Consider the following 22,150-nt stretch of genomic DNA (forward strand, 5'->3'; position numbering starts at 1 on the left):
ATATGTGACATGAAATGTATAATTTTAACCATTTTTGAGTACACAGTTCAGTTATATTAATTAAAGTCAAATTGTTATGGAGCCATCATGACCATCTCCAGAACTTTTTCATCTTTCCAAACTGAAATTCTGCCCCCATTAAACAATAACCCTCCATTCCCCACTCCCTTCAATCCCTGGCAACCATCATTCTACTCTCTTCTGTAGTAACTTGACTACTCTAGGTACTTTATCTAAGTGGAGTCATATATCTGTCTTTTTGTGGCTGGGTTATTTCATTTAATGTAATGTCCTCAATGTTCATCCATAGTGTAGCATGTATCATAATTTCCCTCCTTTTTAAGGCTGAATAATATTCCATCATATCTATCTATCTATTGATATCTCATTCTTAAAATCCATTTGCCTGTCAGTGAACAGTTGGGTTGCTTCCATCTTCTGGGTATTGTGTTTTTGCATACTGGGTATATGTTTATCTTTTTGAGTCCTTGTTTTCAGTTCTTCAATATATATATACCTAGAAGTGGAATTGCTAGATCATATGGTAATTCTCTGTCAAGTTTTGAAGAACTTTAACTTCAAACACTTAAAATATTTATCCAGTAACTCCCTTTATTGTGTGTGACATATAGGAAGAAAACCATGATCTTAATGTTTGTAGATTTCACTGACATAGTTCTAATGATTTTATATAAATATAATATATATATATAAACACCAAGGAACAGGAAAATAAACAACCACTTTACTAACTTCTAATAGCTCTACATGATGATAGTGGCAATAAATGCTCAGTGAACATTGCTGTGTAATAACCACTATGATGTGTCTGTGTGGGTATATTCATATTCACATACATACATATAATTTTGTTTAGCTGCTTATCTTTATTATACTGTGATTTTGAATCTATCAGTAGTTCTGCATAAAAGTCAACAATTTTACATAGAATCAGATATAAAGATACAGTAAATTACAAGCTTCTGTTACTGTGTTCTTCACTTGTAGAAAGATAATTTTATTTGCTTTTCTGAGCATTTTTCCTGTAGGTCTTTTAAATTTATAATACAACTAATGGCATGTTTCCTTTTATTTCTTTTAAAAGACTTAACTGTGTTGAGCTTTTTGCTCACGTATTGGTTTTTCTTTTCTTTATTTCATCGTATTTTTTTAAGATTTTATTTATTATTTTTATTTATTTTTTTCTGTTGCTCTTTGCAGTCATGAATTTTGCTCTGTTTAAAAAATTTTTATTTTTTCAGTGTTCCAGATTCATTGTTTATGCACCACACCCAGTGTTCCATGCAATATGTGACCTTAATACCTACCACCAGGCTCACCCATCCCCCTACCCCACCTCCTCTCCCAAATCCTCAGTTTGATTCTCAGAGTCCACAGTCTTTCATGGTTCATCTGCCCCTCCAATTTCCCCCAATTCACTTTTCCTTTCCTTCTCCTAATGTCCTCCATGTTATTCCTTATGCTCCACAAGTGAGTGAAACCATATGATAATTGATTTTTTCTGCCTGACTTATTTCACTCAGCACAATCTCCTCCAGTCAGGGCCATATGTACCCCAGTGTTCATAGCAGCAATGTCCACAATTGCCAAACTGTGGAAAAAGCCAAGATGCCCTTCTACAGAGGAATTGATAAAGATTTTATTTATTTGACAGAGAGAGAGAGAGAGAGCAAGCACAAGCAAGTGGGGGGCAGAGGGAGAGGGAGACGCAGGCTCCCCATACACAGTAGGGAGCCCAATGTGGGGCTCGATCCCAGGACTCCGGAATCATGACCTGAAGGCAGATACTTAGCCAACTGAGCCACCCAGGCGCCCCATATTGGTTTTTTCTTTTCCTTCATCATTAGCACTATCATTACCCAAGCACATCTTGTATATTCTTATGACCTGTCATAAATGATCATCCACTTACAATAAAAAAACCCTAAAGGAATTGAAGTGTTATAGGTACAAAATTAAATAAAGTGCAGGTAGTTTACAAACACTGATGGAAGGACACTGTGGCTCCCAAGCAGCCAATCACTCAGACAAAACACGCTATGTGCACAAAACTTTTTTCTTCTGTGTTAAGATGCTCAGTTGTAAAATCTAGTTACCCTGAATTCATCATTGCCATATCAAGTTTATTAGATCCAGTTAATGTCACAACAATATGTTGTATAGTAATTGCCTAATTACCCTATCCTAACTCTTAGCTCTATGGCTGTTTATTCCTTATGCCTTATTCACCAATCCTTTCTTTTCCTAGCTTGGTGGATCCTGAAGGATTAGTATACTGGCTACATTTTTTTCTCTATGAATTTTAGTTCTTGTCACTTTTTTTTCCCCCTATGAATTTGTGTTTGGGAATTCATCATTCTTCTGATTTATATGTATAGGTCTCTGGGAAATTCACAACTGAGCCTCATTCTAGTTACCTACAAGATCATTTATATTTGCATAATCTACTATTACCTCACAGCTGATCTCCTCTACCTTCATACAGATTTTCCTCCCAAATTTAAACTTATTTTTGTCAAATTAATTTTTGCAAATAATTTGAAAAGTCACAGAAGTATAAAGCATATAATGAATCAATAATTCCTTGTTTCATACTTTACCACCCTCAGTTAGGTCACCACCTTATTTCAGCATTTTCTTGTATTTACCTTCATATTTCTAAAGAGTACGCTTGTGTTGGGGCGCCTGGGTGGCTCAGTTGGTTAAGTGACTGCCTTTGGCTCAGGCCATGATCTTGGGGTCCTGGGGTTGAGTCCTGCATCAGACTCTCTGCTCATGGAGGGCCTGCTTCTTCCTCTTCCACTCCCCCTACTTGTGCTGGCTTGCTCTCTATGTGTGTCAAATAAAAAAAAAAAAAAAGAAAAAATTGTATGCTTGTGTTGCTATTCCCCTCCCCCCCATCTGAAATTGATTTCCTGGATACTGGCTATTCTGGTTCAAATCTGAGATCTGCATTGTGACTTATGCAAATCATTTAACCCCTGTACTTAGTTTCTTTGTCTGTAAAATGGGGATAATACTATCTGCTTATAGATTGAAAGAGGATAAAATTAGTAATACATGTAATATATTTAAAACAGTTTGGTCCAGAGTATGCACTATATTTTAGCTGTTGTTGTTAAAATAACTTCTTGCTATCAAAGATAAAGATTAAATACTTTACTGCCCATACTTACCTCCATCTTCACAATTTCTTGCTATATCCATATTCAGTGTTTATATTATAATGACTTAGTCCACTTGGGGTGCTGTAACAAAATATCACAGATTAGCTACCTTATAAGCAAACAAAGTTAGTTTCACAGTTCTGGAGGTCAGAAGTCTGTGATCAGGGTGCCAGCATAGATAGGTTGGGCCCCTCTTCTGGGTCACAGACTTTCGGTTGTATTCTATAGCAGAAGATCTCTTCCATCGGAGTGCTAATCTCATTTATGGTGGCTCTGCCCTCATGATGTAATCGCCTCCCAAACAACTCACCTCCTAATTACAAGAGATTCGGTTTCAACAAATGAATTTTATTTATTTATTTGATCACAAGCAGGGGTAGTGGCAGGCAGAGGGAGAGGGAGAAGCAGGTTCCCCACAGAGCAGGTGGAGACAGATGTGGGGCTTGATCCCTGGATCCTGGGATCATGACCTGAGCCAAAGGCAGTCAGTTAACCATTTGAGCCACCCAGGTGCCCCTCAAAAAATGATTTTGATAGGCATTTGGCTGGCTCTGTCAGAAGAGCATATGACTCTTGATCTTGAGATAATGAGTTCAAGCCCCATGTTGGGTATAGAGATTACTAAAAAAATAAACAAACTTCAAAGAAATAAAAAAAAAAAAATGACTTTTGGAGAGACTCATTCAGACCACAGCAGTTATTACTCTGCAAATATTGCTTCTATCAGTCATGTAATATATTATGTTTGCTTTTCCTTTTTTATACAGTTTGTTTTTCTGGAGCTAATAATTGTTTCTTTTTTCCATCCAGTTTGCTTAGCTTTTCTATGCATGTATCATTATTTCATTTGGCCTTTTTAAAAAAGGACTTATTTATTTATTCAAAAAAGAGTGTGTGCAAGCCGAGGGAGGAACAGGGAGAGCGGGGGAGAATCTCAAGCAGATTCCCGGCTGAGCACAGAGCCCAGTGTAGGACTTGATCTAAGGACCCAGATTATCATGACTTGAGCCAACATCAAGAGTCAGACACTTAACTGACAGAGCCATGTAAGCACCCCAACCCCAGATTTCTCTAAAAGAACTGTAAAACTCTTCTTGACATTTCCCGACATATCACATGATCCCTGAGTTTAATTTTCTTCCACATCTTTCCCAGTGGTATCTGTGCTCTTGCTTATAGACCACCTGTGTGGGTATGTTTCTGGGATTTCTTAACCATCATTTCAGTAATTCTCTTTGTTTTACTTCTGGTTTGGATCAAATGTCGTCTTCTTTCTTGGTTCATTTCCTTGATCAGATGAAGCATATCCTTTAGAGTTTCCTGAGGAAGAGTACTCAAAAGGCTAACTTTTTGAGATAATGGCTATTTGGAAATTTCTTTATTTAACCTTTATTTAATCTTTTAGTTGATGGATGGTTGGTTGAGTATGGAATTCCAGATGAGATTATTTTCTCTTAACTTTAACATCAGTGTTTTATGTGTATGTGTGTGTTTTAGCTTTCAGTGTTCTGTTGAAAAGTTGATGCTGTTCTAATTGTGTCTTCCTCCTTATTTTATCACCCCCCCCTTCCTGAACCCATCTCTCTTAGAACTTTCAGAATATTTTATGGTCATTTAATGGTTATGGAATACATATTCTCATGCATTTGAAATTTTATAACTTTACTTACCTTTTGTATTCATAAGAAATGAATATTCAGAGGAAAACCTCTTATGTTTTTATCTCAGTGAGATATTGAACTTCTTGGATCTATCCTCCATTTTTCTTATCTTTTCTTTCCTGTTTTCATTTTGACTGTATTTCTCAGTTTTTCTACTGTATTTCTTTCATCCAGTACAATGTGTAGCATCTAGAAACATGATGGGAAGTATAGCTCTGAAGGTGAGAGGACAGGTCTCAATATCATTGGGGTATACACTGAGTAGTAGGCATCTAATATACACGTTCCTTTATATACTGCATGATATATTTGTTGTCATTTGTTATTCCTTTGCTCACATCAGATATACCACTAAGATCTTTTAAAATGTTTTCATGGGGTCTCTCTTTTGTCCCTGTCTTACTTCTATTGCTCATGCTAGGTCTTGATCATCCCTTACAGAATTATTTCAACAGTCTTAAAGTTAGATTTTCTCTTCTTTTTCCGTTCCTGTGGGAATCATTTTTATTTACTATTTCCATCATCAGAAACTTAAAAATCTCCAAAGAAACAGGGAAAAGAGGACCATAAATGAAGTCTTTGCCACAGCCATGAGATAGGGCCCCTGAAGGATATAATCTGTAGAGTAGGAAGCTAACCAAGATAGTATAGTTTTATCAAGAGTTCATTTTAAGAAGATAGGAACATGAAGGAAATAAGAGAGGCATAAGGAAGGGCATCAGAATTATATGCTATTTGGCAATCCTACCTTTTGATTGTTTGCACTAATTTGGCAAAAGATACTAGTCTATGTAGTGTTAAATTAGGGAAGTGTATTTATATGTCCTAGTAGGCTGGTGGAAATGGAGTGAGAAGAATAAAACTGATTTCGAAGCAACAACAGAGTCAAAAGAAGGACTTTATTTCCTTCCAGAATGGGGAACATCTTATTCATATTTGAAGTCTGTACACAGGGAGATATTGAGGGGTACTTGGGTGGCTCAGTTGGAGGAGCATGTGAATCTTGATCTCAGGGTTGTGAGTTCAAGCCCCAGATTGGATGTAGAAATTACTAAAAAAAACATAGAAAAACTTCATTGGAAAACAAAAAGCAAAGGGAGATATTGAAAAGGTCATAGAAATATAGGAAATTGAAGGATCTGCAGGATTTGGGGATGAAACAATAATAGTGGTAGTACTACAGGCAGAGCAGGGATCAGAATGTCTATGGTGTTTTTCTTTTAGAGAGGAAAACGCAGAAAGATGGAGTTTGTACTAGCTGTTTTCTGTTCTCTTGGTATAGTAGATGGTGAGGTCTTGTGTCAAGAAAGGGTGCATGGGAATTGGAGGGAGTTGAGAATGTTTGGAATAGTATATATATTTTTTAAAGATTTTATTCATTCATTTGACAGACAGAGATCACAAGCAGGCAGAAAAACAGGTAGAGCAAGAGGAGGAGGCAGGCTCCCCGCCGAGCAGAGAGCCCGACGCGGGGTGCGATCCCAGGACTCTGGGATCATGACCCGAGCTGAAGGCAGAGGCTTTAACCCACTGAGCCACCCAGGCACCCTGTTTGGAATAGTATTATAGGGTTTGCTAAGGAACTATCTAGGAATGTAAATTACCAAGTGGTGGAAAGGACCCTTTACAAATGTCTATTATGGAATAGTTTTTATTTATACTCTAAAATGAATTTGAAAAACCAATGTAACTTGTAAAGTTGCTTGAATTGGCATGAATTTTGTACAGTGAGGTCAATTAATTGGTACTTCTACATACATTAGCCCCATAACAGTATGTTTAAGAATTTTATAAGTAGTTTTAAATTGTCTTATTCTTTAAGAACAAATCAAAATATTTCCTTTACTCACCTTCTGAGTATTTAGAATTGTGTTGTTAAAATACTGTATAATTATTGTGAAATACGTATCAAATGTTATGTATTTTATGTGACTTTTTTTTTTCTAATGTGACCTTATTTGCTTATTTTAATATTTCTATTTTGTGTGCATGTGTGGGTTATTTCTGTACCTAAGCTTTAATTTCCTTGAGAATAGGATCTAGGTCTTATAATTCTTTTTTCCCCTCCTCCCATCCTCTGTTACAGAGTTCCATAATTAAATACAATGTTCAGGGGCGCCTGGGTGGCTCAGTGGATTAAGCCTCTGCCTTCAGCTCAGATCAAGGTCCCAGGGTCCTGGGATCAAGCCCCACATCGGGCTCTCCGCTCAGTGAGAAGCCTGTTTCTCTTCCTCTCTCTCTCTGCCTGCCTCTCTGCCTACTTGTGATCTCTGTCTGTTAAACAAATAAATAAAATCTTAAAAAAAAAATACAATGTTCAGTTAAATGAATGTTAGAATTAAATGGATGGTGTTGTATTTATTTTAATTCTTAAAAGAAGCTTAATTTTTCCTTTTCACTATTTAATATATATATTATTTTTTTTCCTGATATAGAAAAATCCAGTTACACTCTTAAAGGAATTGTCAGCAATAAAGTCTCGATATCAAACTTTGCATGCACGCTTTAAATCAATTACTACAGAGCAGAAAGAGACTAAGAACCGCATTTGTGCTACTGTCAATAAGACTATGACCATGATACAAGAGCTACAAAAGCAAACAGACCTGGAGGTAATGCTTTCAATTGACAAGTTGGATTTGTAGAGTTTTTTTGTGGTGGTGTTTTTTTTAAAGATTTTATTTATTTATTTGTCAGAGAGAGCACACAAGCAGGGGAAGCAGCAGAGGGAGAGGGAGAAACAGGCTCCCCGCTGAGCAGGGAGCCTGAAACAGGAATTGACTCCAGGACCCTGAGATCATGACCTGAGCCAAAGGCAGTCGCTTAACTGGTTGAGCCACCCAGGAGCCCCTGGATTTGTAGAGTTTTAATTCTTTTTTTTTAAAAGATTTTATTTATTTGACAGGGAGAGAGAGCCAGAGAGCACTAGCAGGAGAGAATGGCATAGGGAGAAGGAGAAGCAGGCTCCCCAAATGAGCAGGGAGCCTGATATAGGGCTCATCCCAGGACATTGAGATGATGACCCGAGCCAAAGGCAGATGCTTAACTAACCGAGCCACCCAGGTACCGGAGCTCAGAGTTTAAAGGATATGTAAAGTAGACCTCATAAAGGAAGTATAAAACGAGATGTATTAGTCATAGGGACAGAACTGTGAGAATACTTAAGAAAGCCAAAGGCTTAAGTCCAGCTTCTGAAATTTTCTAAAATAACTAAAAAGTCCTTTAAATTATTCTCGGAACATAAAGAACAAAAAAGGAATAAGCCTATTTAGGGCAAATGGTACTTTATTTATAGACAACAGAAAGGAAATAGAAAGTCAAGCTGTTCAGGTATTTTCTTGATATAATCTTTATCAAGGTGCATAGTTTTTCGCTTGCAAGGACAGAAAATATATTTGAATTGGTAATATTAAAAAATAGTACATGGGTTGATAATACTAAACAACAAATGGGGAGATGAGAACAGAAAAGGAGGTGAAATGAAGGGAATACGTATTTCCTTATCTTTTTAGTTAATATGAAGACATTAAAGTTTTTCTTTTTGAAGATTTATTTTAGAGAGTGACAGACTATATGAGCAGGGGGAGGGGCAGAGGGAAAGCTGACTCCTTGCTAAGCAGAAGGGGGAGAACCATGCTGGGCTCCACCCACCCCCTTCCCCCAACCTGGAGATAATGACCTGAGTCAAAACTGGGTGGGATGCTTAAGGACTGAGCCACCCAGGTGGCCTAGGCTATTAAGGTTTATTTTTATTTGTTTGTTTGTTTGTTTTTTAAAGATTTTATTTATTTATTTGACAGACAGAGATTGTGAGTAGGCAGAGAGGCAGGCAGAGAGAGAGGAGGAAGCAGGCTCCCCGATGAGCAGAGAGCCTGATGCGGGGCTGGATCCCAGGACCCTGGGATCATGACCGGAGCCGAAGGCAGCGGCTTAACCACTGAGCCACCCAGGCGCCCCATAGGCTATTAAGGTTTAAATACGCTTAATTATAAAGGTGACTGCCAAAGACCAAACCAAACAAAACAAAACAAAAACTAGATTTGTTCCAGAATAAAAATTAACAAAACAAACCCCTAAAACAAATATAAATCAAAAGACATTAAAAATAGAATGGTGTGCCTGGGTGCTGGGTGGTGCAGTCAGTTAAGCATCCAACTCTTGGCTTAGGCTAAGGTTGTGACCTCAGGGTCATGAGACTGAGCACCCCCCCCCCCATTGGGCTCTGTATTGGGCATGGAGCCTGCTTAAGTTTCTCCACTACCCCTCTTGTGTGCACTCTCTCTGTCAAAACAGACAAACAAAATAACAAAGAATGTGTGATATTTCACTGATGCTCTGAAATATTTGTGTTCAGGAAGAAAATTTCCTACAAGCTTTGGATTGATTGATTCCTAGAAAAATTCTTTGAAAGTTTATGAAATGGATGGTCTGAAATCCCTTGAACAGTTATCACAAAGGGAAACATGGACTCACAAAGTCCAGAACCATTTCCTGGTTTTTTTGTTTTTTTTTTTAAGACTATTTATTTATTTATTTGACAGGGAGAGAGGCCTGCAGAGATAGTGGGGGAAGCAGGCTCCCTGCTGAGTGGAGAGCCCCATGGGGGATGCAGGGCTCCATCCCAGGACCCTGGGATCATGACCTGAGCCTAAGACAGAGGCTTTAACCCACTGAACCACCCAGGCGCCCCTTCCTGTTTTTGAGTTAGAAGAGGGACATTCTGTAACAATATGGGTTTCAGTAAGGCCCATGATAGTTTTTCATTTTATGCATGTGAACATTTTTGGTAAATGTTGGCTTGATTAGCCAAACCAGCTGGGCAGCCCAGTTGCCACATGTGGCTACATAAATTAAAATGTAAAGTAATTAAATAAAATTAAAAATTCATTTCTTCATACTGATTATACTGCACAGATATAGAATATTTGCCGTATCACAGAAAATTCTGGATAGCACTGCTCTAGAGATTCTTACTCTGTAGGTATGGTGTGTTCCAGATTTGGCAGTCTCTCTAGAGATGACCTATATAGTTAGGCAGAGTTGTAACTTTAATTCCTCATGCTGCATCTCCAATAATTTCCCCATTAACCCATTATTTTAGCTAGCCTGTTGGTTATTGCTATGTGGAAGTCCTTTATAAACTTCCTTTTGGCTTTTCTTTGCCCCTCTGCTTTTGCTCCTACCTTCTCTTGGTGGATACTGTCTGCTGGGTAGTTTTCTTAGCATTTGTTCTCCCTTGCTGCCAGATAGGATACTGGCCTGGAGATGTGTGCTATCCCTCACTCGTGCCCAAGGCAAAGTTGGTGCTTTCCTCAGCTTCCTGGGGTGGTATCTGACTGGCAAGAGGAATGGAATTTCCTTTAACTAACATTGGTTCAGGAATGGATTTGTAACTCATATGGCATGTTAGATGGGAAAGTTTGGAAGTAGGAAGTTCGAGTTTCCTCACTGCTGAGAGACCTGTGGGAAGAGAAAATACTTTTTTAAAACAGTGTGTATAGATATGATTCCTAGCACTGCTCGGGCCATTTTCTAATCATCTGAGAATAAAGCCACCGGGTAAGGATATTAGATAAGGTGGAAAAAATGAGTCTTTAACTGAGCTGCTAAATAAACCAGTCCTGAAGTCTGTACTTTTTCTGTATTTATTGTGCAGTAATAAATTTTATTATTAATCCATTTTGAAATGTGTTCCTGTTACTTGCAGCTAAAAAATCTCAATTATCCTTCAAAATTTAGCTCAAGTCTCCAATTTTGAGGAAACTTCCAGACTATCTTGTTCACATTTCTTTTTCAAGATGCTTTTAGAATATGGCATTCAAATGCGACTTCTTTAGTTTTGTTAAACTACAGCCCTTAACAAGCCTGGTTGGGCCAAGTCTTCAAGTCACCCCATTTTGGTGCTAAATTTATAAATGAGGAAGGTTTGGATGATCCCAGACTCCAACCATACTAATCGTCCTTCAGCTACTAAGTCTTCCCAACTGAATTCCTCTCTGAACCATCAACAAGCCATCCCCACTGTGCCCTGCCTGAATTTCTGATCCCAATTCCATGAACATAATAAAATGGCTATTATTTCGTTAAAAAAATAATTAAAAAATGACAATCCTTAAACTGTTTGGTCTTGTTTCTTCAGCTTAATTGCAAGTTCTTTGAAAGCTCAGACATGAAAAGTACCTTGTATCTAGATAGCCAAATCTGTTCTTATCCCTGCCTTCCAAAATTTGTGCTCATAGACATAGTATGAGTTTATGGAAATATAAAAGTAGAAGTTAATTAAATTAAACATGTTTTAAAGATTTTGAAATATTTTGTCATTTCCTTTTTAGCTGTCACCACTGAGTAAAGAAGAGCAAACTGCAGCAGAACAATTAAAATCTTTCATGTCAGACTTATGAAGAAATGGACTTGCAAAAGGGAATTCTGATGAAGAAGAGATCCATTCCAGAAAGATTTAGGAAGATGTCTTGTTAGCACTTGATGACTAGAGGTGGGAGGATGGAGAAGAAGATTTGGTTGTGGTCACTGGATAATGACACCTTTTACAAGAGAGGGAACTATAAGAAGGGCAGATATAGGAATAAAGTTTAGCCAAAAGGATGGGATGGAAATAAAGAGATTTAAAAATAAATATCACACGTAATTAGTCTTATAATGAAAGGAAGTCACATAACTCTATTTTGCATCTGTTTTTGTGTAGTTGGGATAACATGAATGTCCTGGCCTATCAAGAAAGGATATATGTACTATCAGATGTGAATGAGCATGCTTTGGAAACTAAAGGATAGAAAAAAATATTTGTATTACATTATACATATGTATATAATTTTATTTTTGAAAATATTGATTATAGATAATGGTCACATTATTGATGAGACTGCTAGTATGTGGCCTCTAGTCCTCCAGAGAAGCTAACTTTGGTAATAATAAATTGGCTTTTCTGTGATAGCCTTACTTTTTTTGCTCTATTCCTTCTGCCTGCAATTATTGAGCAACATAAACTGTGACTTCAAATATTGTTTCAGACTGTCTCTTTTGTATATCAACACTACCTTTGTTCTCCTTCAGCCTGTATTACTGTTAATTGTTCATTCTATATGGAAGCTAAGAAAGAGAAATCAGAGGATCACTGGCAACTGCTGCTTGCCAGTGTGTGTATGTGTGTGTGTGTGTGTGTGTGTGTGAATTTCCCTATTCATTTTTAAATAACTCTTAGATAATTATTGGCAATAAGGTAATCTAGGGACAGATGTTAATCACAGGCTTATTTATACTAGCAATACACACACATACCTAGCTAATGGCAGGTAAACAGAAAAATAAATCATGGTGTATCCATAAAATAAGAGGTGAAGCTGCCAATAATTTATTACTGTTAATGTTCTGGGAAATGCTGAAGTTATGTTAAATGGGAAGAGGGGAAGCAGAGATTTCAGTTTTATAATTAAGATTGGGCTTTGGAGTCTGAGATGTAAATAGCAGGTTTTAAATTCTAGCTATGGGATCCTGAGCAAATCACTTAACTTCTGTGTGTCAGGATGACTGGAAGCACAATGAATGGTAAAGTGTTTGATAATTAGTAATCCTTCAGTGAATATTTCTGTATATGTAATAAAAATGAGGCATTGAAAAGACTAGGAAAAATGCATCAAATATTCTGCAGGTTATAGAATTATACTTTCATATAATTAAAAATTTGTTATGAGCATTTTATTTGCCCATTAACAAACTTATAATAGGTAATAAACAGGGTTGGGAGAGTTGCTTCAGTTAAAATTGTACTGTGCAGTTTGAATATTTAAAGAACAGAAAACTCCTATTTTTTAAGTTACAGAGAAATAAGTTACATTTCAGTAACACATTTTCTTCAGTACTCAGGCAGTTAATATTAAGGAAGTTTTTATCCTGGAATGGCTCTGGGATGTGATGTTGATTGGTGGAATTAAAAAATAATAGCATCATACTACTATCATATCATAGTATTAGTATCATAGCAAGATCCTGGAGTTTATCCTCTGTGACTTTCTTCACAGTTGTGTTTTCAATGTTGGTTCTTTCCCTCAGTCCCCTGAAAACTGTTCTCTGCGTACTTCTCTATAATATTCATTAGCTTCCCAAGTTTCATTTATTGACTCTTCGTGGATGATTCCCAGATATAACTTCTTCCATTAGATCTAGATACAAATTTCCAATAAAAATGTCTACCTGAATATTCAAATTGATTATGTCCCAAGTACTTCCTGATTTAATTTTGTCAGTAGGCACTGTTTTGTTACCTGGAATTAAAAAGTCTGCATCCCTTTATCTTCTTAGTCAATAAAATCTTCCTGAAATGTTCTTAGTATCCAACCTCCACTTTATCTTCACTTTTACTATCCTAATTTAGGTCTTTTATTTTTCACCTGGGTAATTATTTTCTATGTGACTATAGTGTTTTTAATGTCTTAAGTTGTAATACAAATTAATTTTATCTTTTAATACAAATTTAATTTTAGGAAATTAAAAAATACAAGTATGTCTATTCTCCAGAAATTATCTGCAGTCTCTTCAGATGTTTGTACATATATGCAAATTAAAAATAATTTTTTTTTTTACAAAAATAAGTTGATACCATATGTTGTACTGCAGCTGCAATTAAGTTTTTTTATTATAAATATATTTTGGATATTTTCATGACATACATCTGCTATTCCTTTGAACAGCTGTAATCAATATATGGATATACCATGATTTTTCCATTTTCTTATTGCTAGGCATTGATAGACTGTATAATATACAAGTTAGATTTGTCCAGGCGTGGGTGGGGAAAGGCAACTGGGTTGCCCCTAAGGAATTCTGATGGAGCAAGATCACAGGTTTCCCAGCTCCATGTGGTGGCTTAGCATCCTCCCTGGACTAAATTCTTTTTCGCTTAAATTAGCCAGAATCTGACTTTGTGGTTGCAACCAATGACCCCTAATTGTATAGGTTTTCCAGTTTTTCCATTATTATGAACTACTGCAATAAATTTGAACATTTTTGGCTTCTTGGGCAAATATACCTATTGGTAAATTTTTTTTTTTTTAAGATTTTATTTATTTGGGGCGCCTGGGTGGCTCAGTGGGTTAAGGCGCTGCCTTCGGCTCAGGTCATGATCTCAGGGTCCTGGGATCGAGTCCCACATGGGGCTTTCTGCTCAGCAGGGAGCCTGCTTCCCACTCTCTCTCTCTCTCTCTGCCAGTTTCTCTACCTACCTGTGATCTCTCTCTGTCAAATAAATAAATAAAAATCTTAAAAAAAAGATTTTATTTATTTATCAGAGAGAGAGAGGGGGAGAGAGCGAGCACAGGCAGACAGAATGGCAGGCAGAGGCAGAGGGAGAAGCAGGCTCCCTGCTGAGCAAGGAGCCTGATGCGGGACTCGATCCCAGGACGCAGGGATCATGACCTGAGCCGAAGGCAACTGCTTAACCAACTGAGCCACCCAGGCTCCCCCTATTAGTAAAATTTTTAAAAAATATTTATCACATGTAATAATTTGTCTTATTTTTTTACTTTTCATTATTCCTTGAATCCCAAGTATAATACTGTGTTCCACAAATTACTTATTATTTTAAAAAATTTGTTTTAAAGATTTTATTTATGTATTTAACAGAGAAATGGCAAGAGAAGAAATACAGGCAGGGGGAGAGGGAGAAGCAGGCCTCCCGCTGAGCAGGGAGCCAGCCGGGGGTCTCGATCCCTAGACACTAGGATCTTGATAGGAGCCGAAGGCAGGCGCCCCCAAATAATTTTTTTTAATTAAGGTAAAATTCACGTAACAAGATTAACCATTACCCATTATCAAAGTGTACAGTTGAGGACGTTTTAGTGCAGATGGTGGCATGCAAACATCACGACCATAATTTCTAGTTAAAGACCTTTTCAGTCACAGATTAATCTTACTAAATTAAATCCCTGTCCATGCCTCGCATAGTATAAAGGAAACTGTTGCCCACTATTAGAAAGTCCAAATCTCTTGATACTTCAGAACTTTCAAGGTTATTGTTGATTCTTTACATGTGCACTCTAGATTGGATTAAGTGTAATAGTTTGCAATAAATCACAAAGGAAAAATTAAATACAAATTAAGAATTTGATGTAAACCCTTTGTCTCACCTTCAATTCCTGCTATCTTTAGACCTCGCATGACAGAAAATTGTATAAAGAATACGCCAACATAGGAAAGCTGAACACGGTTCTTGCACTTTCCATTGTCCCATAGCTACAGCTCACCGAGGGCGACAAGAGATGCAGTGTGGAGCGGTGTGGATCTGACCTCTACGGTTTGTGGCTCCATTCTCCCAACCCTGAAAGGAGAAACTATACCAATCTAGGCTTCACAGTCTGGAGCTCTGAGTCGGTGGGGCGGAAATCTCAAAATCTAGAGCCCGGGATTCCTTCCAGGGAAAGAACCACTAGCCTCGAATCCTATCCACCAAGGTTTCTTAAAGGTGCGGACCACAATCCACCTGGCCAAATCAACGAGAGTGGCTGTTGGAGACGCTGATTTCGTGGTACAGCACCCTAGAATCACGGAATCTGAATACCTAGGGGCGTGGCTGCGGAGTCCGTCCCACCACCACTCCAGGTGGTTCCAGTCTTTGGCGCGCTAAATTTGAGACCGGTGGAGCGCCGCCCTTCTCGGGAAGTGGGGCATGGAGGGGCGACGCGCATATAAGCAGCAAGCTCTCTGCCGCCTGCGACTAACTGAGGCCAAAGGCACGCATCCCCGCGGCGGCTAGCAGCCAAATCTCGTGTGCGCCCCCGCACCGCGGGAACTTGTCGCCCGCCTCTCTTCACTCCGCGCCCCTAACGCAGCGTCCTGCGCGCATGCGCAGCGCGCCTTCCTTCGCCGTCGCGCCTTCAGCTGCCGTGGTTACGGTTGGTGTTTGCGAATTCCCTGCAGCACCTTCTTCGCTGGAGACCAGCGCCGCGGGGCTCTAGCCGCAGTTCCTTACGCGCGCGCCCGCGTCACGTGGTGCGAGGCTGCCTCGCGGTTGCTGGCGGGCGGCTTAGCGGTGAGGAAGGAGCTGGGGCCACCGCTCGCCTCTCCCACTGCGCCCTAGGGAGGGTGCGCGGATAAATATGGCGAAGTGGGGGTAGCTGGCTCTGAACCCTACGCGATGGGGCGCGCAGGTGGGACGGTCGTCGGAGCCCCCTGACGTGGACGCCGGGCTGTTCTCGTTGGCTATTTGACGGGGCGACCTCGGGCCGGCGCCCGATAGGTCAGACCACGGACTCCGCGGGTCGTCGAGGGCCCCGCCGAGAGCCGGAGGCAATGGATGAACAGAGCGTGGAGGTGAGGCAGGTTGAGAAGGGTGGTGGTTAGTTTTCCCCCGCCACCCGCAGATCGTTCTTTATTTGGGGCGCCCTGCCCCAGTCCTCTCTCTAGTAGGGCACCCCCACCCTGACGCTGCTGCTGTGGTGAAGGCTGGCCCAGTGCGAAGGACGTGGTGTTAGGTCTGCAGCCCTCCAGGTGCCTTGTATCCTGACCTTTTTCCGAAGTGGTGCTTATCCTGGCGTTTCTGGATGTCTTCGCTCCGGTGCTCATTCCCAGAGGGTTTTTGCAAACTGCAGCCTGGGCAGAGCAAAAGTGCAAATTCATTAGAAATGCCGTGCACTTGCTACCAGTTCTTGCGGGGATCCAAAACTCCCTCCAAATGGAATCATTCATTCCCTCTCACCGGTACATTTTGCAGACTTCTGCCTTTCCTAAATTGAATGAAGATATACAGTTATTATCCTTTTTGTGGTTTTCCAAAACAGCCTATTTTAGATCTCACGCTTTTGAGTTGTGATTTCAAATGGTTGGGATATTTACGTAAAGGCCAGGAACATAAAAGAAGATTGCTTACTGGACGTAATTTTTAAAATAATTGTCAAATTTTGAACCATCTTAATACTGAATCTTCGCTTCTTAGTAAGCGGCAACTGTATTACTGGGCACTTCACTTGAAAGTAGTACACCCAGTGGTCTTATTGTCCATCCCCCGCCAGCGTCTGCATCTCACAGGTTCTTTCTTGTTCTGCAGAGTCATGATTAGACTCGTGAATAATTTTCTCTTTAATTCCTCATGCGAAAGTATTATAAAGGTTTTGTACCGTTTTCTTGGTTTAGGAGAGTTTCATTCTCTTGGGATGGAGTAAAAATAAATGTGATTGTGGTAAAAATAAAATTGAAATGTACAATAACCTACATTTCATTCTATTATTGTTATTTTGTCAGTTACTTCCTAAATGGTTTCACCTGGGGCTTGCAAATAACACTTTCTTCTATTTATTTTTGCAAAGCCTTCATGGGGCTACCACTAACATTCTCAATAGGGGCAGAATCTCAGGCTCAAATAAGATGCTAATTGGTTGGAGCATCAGGGCAGAAAGCCAGATTTCTGTATTCTGAATTAGTTTCTCTCCTGGTCAAAGTATACTGCCATTAGAATATGTATCTTTTCTAAAAAAAAAAAAAATTTTTTTTTTTTTTTTTTTTTTAATTTTAAAGGCAGCTCACCCCCCTTAGGGAAATTGCAGGACAAATAAAAAGTTCATATTTTTCACTCATAGTCCAAGTTTTTTTCTTTTGTCTTTTCTTTCTTTCCTTTTTTTTTTTTTTTTTTAAATTTGAAAGAGAAAGAGCGAGCACACAAGCAAGGGGGCGCGGCAGAGAGAGAGAGAGAAGCAGGCTCCGAACTGAGCAGGGAGCCCAGTGGAGGGCGAGATCCCAGGACTCTGGGATCATGACCTGGGCCTGAGGTGGAGGCTTAACAGACTGAGCCACCCAGGTGCCCCCTGCCTTTATTTTTTTTACTGTTTTATATCATAAGCATTTTTTCTGTATCAAATAATTCAAGAAGTATTTCTAGAGATTATTAAAATCTATGTTAAGTGTCATAATTTTTTTAACTGTCATAATTTAATATTTTAAAATTTGGGCTACAGCCACATTCTTGCCATTATAATTTATGCCTTATTGGAAATATTGGTGCATAAGACTGTGTTTGCATTTCATGCCCTTTCCTTAGAATAGAACCATTGTGAAGCTTAGAGCGCTTTTTCCAGGAGATTTTCTGAGGCACACTGGATTTTGACTAACCCAAGTACTGATGTGGAATTTTTTGAAACAGATGATGTCAGCTCAAATAAATATAAATGTTGAATGGATAACTTTAAGCATGCTTTTACTTTTGCTTCAGTATCTAACTCTGGTGGACCTTACATCTTTTATTTTCAGAGCATTGCTGAGGTTTTCCGATGCTTCATTTGTATGGAGAAGTTGCGGGATGCACGCCTATGTCCTCATTGCTCTAAGCTTTGTTGTTTCAGCTGTATCAGGGTAAGTTGTATTTCTTTTTACATGCTCTTGGTGTATATAGGACATGTTGTAAAAATTAACCATTTTGTTTTATCTTTTTAATTTTACATTTTGTGCCCTTTTCAAAAATATCTTTTTTTTTTTTTTTTTTTTTTTTTTTTTTTTTAGGTTTTTATTTATTTATAACAGAGATAGCGAGAGGGAACATAAGCATAGAGGGGCTCTATGGGGGCTCAATCCCAGGACGCTGGGATCATGACCTGCGCCAAAGGCAGATGCCTGATGACGGAGCCTACCCAGGCACGCCTGCTCTTAAAGCATGTCTTAAATGAATGTTCCTTAATAGGGAGACCATCAGTGTATGTTACTTGGTACTGTGGAGGTTAATGATCAGATGATTACTGCTATGAAATGTCTAGAAATCAAAACCCACTCTAATTTTTTTAAAGACTTCATTTGAGAGAGAGCATACAGGTAGGGAGAGAGGAAGAGAGAGAAGGAGAAACAGACTCCCCACTGAGCAGGGAGCTGTATGGGGCTGGATCCCAGGACCCTGGGATCACGACCTGAGCTGAAGGCGGATGCTTAACCGGCTGAGCCACGCAGGTGCCCCCCAAACCCACTGCAATTTTAGTATATTTACATTATTAAATAACAAGTACTTTGAAGTGGTTGCCTGTACTGTGTTTGGGGTTGAGGAATTCTAAGATAATGGTGAAGTGCTTGCCCTTCTAAGATAATGGTGAGGAGCTTAAATCTCAGTGAGAGAATGGACTCTTGATATTTGAAGAATGTATAGTGTCAAAAGAGGCACTAACAAACTGCTGTGAGACTCAAGAGGGAGAGTTTATACTGTTAGAGTAAGGTGGAGAAAAAGCTAGTAATGGGTTCAGGGGCTAAGATTAAAATCCTGTAATCTTACAGTTATAAGAGACTTTAGAGATTAATCCATTGGCTTTAAAACTTAAATGTAGGTGAGCTCCTCAAACAAAATTGTGAGGAAGTCTAAGATGTGAAACAGAAGAATTTCTTTTGGTGTGAGTTGGGGGGGGGATTCAGTAGCACATATACAGATCACAGTTGAAACCTTTTCTGCCCCCATACTCTTAGCAGATCATGTCCTTTACTGAGAAAATCAAAACCACCTAACATGCTTTTCACCTCAAAATTTCTCTGTGGTTCTTTATTCCTACCTAAGGAAGATAGATATCCCTTTGTCAAGAGTACTATCTGGATCACATAAATTATTTGCTTCTAGTCACACGGCTAGCAAATAATAGAGCTGGATTTGAATCCAGGAAGTCTGGCTTTAGATCCTGTCTTCTTTGCCACTACACTGTGCAAAAGACCTAGGTTTACATATCATCCTAGTTCTCCCACTCGTAAACTGAGAAACTCAGTTTTTATTAGCCTATTTCCTCATAGAATGAGGTAACAAGATTTATTTCACAGGATAGTGGTGGCATTAAATGAAATAAAAGGTAATTTAGAAACTGTAAAGTACTGTCCACTTGTAAGGAGTTAAAATTTTATTGTTAAAATAGCAACTAACCTGTCATTTGTTTCATAAACAGTGAAGCTGAAACTAGGGAAATTAGGTAATTGGCCTCTATCAGTGTAGTTAATTAAGTGGTAGAGTCTGTGTCTGAGCTTGGCTGTTTTGGTGAAGGTCCAGTATACGGATGACCTGTGAATATTACCTAAACCTTATTGATTCTTCATTTCTTTTTTTTTTTTTTTTTAAAGATTTTATTTATTTTTTTGAGAGAGAGAGACAGTGAGAGAGAACATGAGCGAGGAGAAAGAAGGTCAGAGAGCGAAGCAGACTCCCCATGGAGCTGGGAGCCCTGATGTGGGACTCGATCCCGGGACTCCGGGATCATGACCTGAGCCGAAGGCAGTCGTCCAACCAACTGAGCCACCCAGGCGTCCCTGATTCTTCATTTCTTCATCGTTAATTCCATCTAGTCCTTAAAGCCATAAATTCTTTAATATTGCTGCTGGCATTCTATACTTAGAAGTGTTTGAGAAAATTTCATTTACTTTGGGAAATTTGATTTACTCTTGCAGGTTAAACTATGATCTTTGTGTGTATGGCTTTTAAATCTATTCCTTTGACATATACCTTCCAGGATCTTGACTGTTGTTCCAGATCAAATTCTGTTTTTTCAAATTGATTCTTTTTGACTTTTTGTTCTGTTCTGCCAGTCTCTCAAACTTGAAACCCTTTACACCAATGATATTTAAGTTTTGTCAGTTATTATCTCCTGTTGTCACTTATATCTGTCCTACCTATCCATTTTTTTTTTAAGGTTTTATTTGAGAGCGAGTGAGTGAATAGGAGCATGAGCAGGGTGAGGGGCAGAGGTAGAAGCAGACTCTTGGCTGAGCAGGGAGCCTGACACAGGTTCCATTTCAGCATCCTGGGATCATGACCTGAGCTGAAGTCAGATGCTTAACTGACTAAGCCACCCAGGTGCCCTGGTACCTATCCATTTCTATTATTACCATCCTAGTAGAGAAATACAGACATTTATTATCTTGTGCTTAGATAATTATGATTACCTTTTAATTGATATGTCTTCTATATCTCTGGTTTATTTTATATCCTGTTGCCCTATTGACGTTTTCCAGTAATGTCATTGTTTTTTTCCTTCTCAAGCCTCAAATTCATTGTCTGAATCTCTTAGAATATTACCTTTATATTCAGACCACCTGGATAATCTGGTTCTAAACTTTCTTTCTAAAGCTGTCTCAGTTCCTGAATGTACCATAGATGTGTTTGTTCACTCAGCACATATTAATTATATGCCTACTTGGAGTTAAGCATTGACATCCCAGGGAGTTGACTTATTTAATAGTTTGTTTATAGACAGAAAGGTAAATAGACATATGTTAGATACCAGTAAGTGCTGTGAAGAAAAATGAAACTGAGTAAGGTATAGAGTGGGGACTTTGAGGAGGATACGGGCAGGTTGTTAGTTATTTTAGATAGAGTGGTCTGGGAAGGTCTCTGAGGAGATGACATTTGAGCAGAGACCAGAATGGAATGTGGGAATGATGTGAATATCTAGGGGAAGAAAGTCCCAGGCAGAGAAGTCAGAAGAGGCAAAGGCCCTAAGAGAAATAGCAAAGAAACCAGTTGGCTGGAGCAGAGTGGGAAGAGGGAGATGGAAAGGAGATGAGTTTTGAGATGTAACTTAGGGCCTTGATAAAGACCTTGGATTTTATTTTAACTATGATGGTGACCCTTGAAAGCTTTTGAATGATACAAAATAATTTTCAAAAACTGTCACTTTGGCTGGGTGTAGAAAGTGGACTGCAGGCAAGTGGGAGAGGAAGTGAGGAGACTAGTTGGGATGTGTTCTATTAGTGAAGGGTGAATGGTGATTTAGACTAGAATGCTAACAGTGGAGGTGGTGAAAAATAGGGCAATTCTGGATATATTTTGAAAGTAGAGCCAATAGGTTTGCTTAAAGATGGGACATGAGGAAAATTTTATACAACATTTGGATGAATTAATGGTTTTCTATTCTGAGATAGAAGAAATTTGGGGAAGGACAGGGTGAGGTTGAGTAGATTGTAGATATACAAGTTTTTTTGTTTTGGTTTTTTAAGATTTTATTTGAAAGAGTGAGAACAAATGTGCGCATGAGTGGAGTGGAGGGGCCGAGGGAGAGGGAGAAGCAGACTCCCCCCTGAGCAGGGATCAACATGGAGCTCGATCCCAGGACTCTGGTATCATGACCCGAGCCAAAGACAGACATTTAACAGACTGAGCCACCCAGATGTCCCATTTTTTGGACTTTTATATAAATTGAATCTTACAGTATGTTTTCTCAGGTGTCTGGATTTTTTCACTCATCAAAATTAGAAATCTATCTTGTGTGGATCAATAGTATTCCTTTTTATTGCTGAGCAGTAGCAGCCCATTGTATGCATATGCCATATATTGTTTATCTGTTCACC

The 22,150-nt window shown here is 38.9% G+C and overlaps 2 protein-coding genes and 1 long non-coding RNA gene across 7 annotated transcripts in view; 2 read left to right on the forward strand and 1 right to left on the reverse strand.

Annotated features, from left to right (window-relative positions):
- SKA2 (spindle and kinetochore associated complex subunit 2) overlaps positions 1-11,483 on the forward strand; it is a 36,891-nt gene extending 25,408 nt beyond the window's left edge. Inside the window, exons 3-4 of the mRNA XM_082705955.1 lie at positions 7,285-7,461; positions 11,182-11,483. Coding sequence (XP_082562081.1) covers positions 7,285-7,461; positions 11,182-11,250 — 246 coding nt within the window. The 3' untranslated portion in view covers positions 11,251-11,483. The remainder of the gene's footprint in view (positions 1-7,284; positions 7,462-11,181) is intronic.
- On the reverse strand, positions 1,677-15,374 carry LOC309851136. 2 transcript variants are annotated; one of them, XR_014304646.1, is made up of 3 exons: positions 15,106-15,374; positions 3,198-3,269; positions 1,677-2,850 (listed from the first exon to the last, which is right to left on the reverse strand). It is a non-coding gene; the product is annotated as an uncharacterized lncRNA (long non-coding RNA). The 2 variants fall into 2 exon arrangements; XR_014304647.1 differs by having other exon boundaries at positions 14,989-15,374.
- A 120-nt stretch (positions 15,375-15,494) lies between these two features.
- Positions 15,495-22,150, forward strand: part of TRIM37 (tripartite motif containing 37) — a 135,721-nt gene continuing 129,065 nt past the window's right edge. Inside the window, exons 1-2 of one of the 4 annotated variants that reach the window (XM_082705899.1) lie at positions 15,495-16,171; positions 18,101-18,202. In XM_082705899.1, the coding sequence (XP_082562025.1) occupies positions 16,151-16,171; positions 18,101-18,202 (123 nt within the window). In that variant the 5' untranslated portion in view covers positions 15,495-16,150. The remainder of the gene's footprint in view (positions 16,172-18,100; positions 18,203-22,150) is intronic. The other 3 variants (XM_082705898.1, XM_082705897.1, XM_082705900.1) reach the window with 3 other exon arrangements.

This window comes from Mustela nivalis, assembly GCF_964662115.1.
Source record: "Mustela nivalis genome assembly, chromosome: 17".
Lineage (NCBI taxonomy): Eukaryota > Metazoa > Chordata > Mammalia > Carnivora > Mustelidae > Mustela > Mustela nivalis.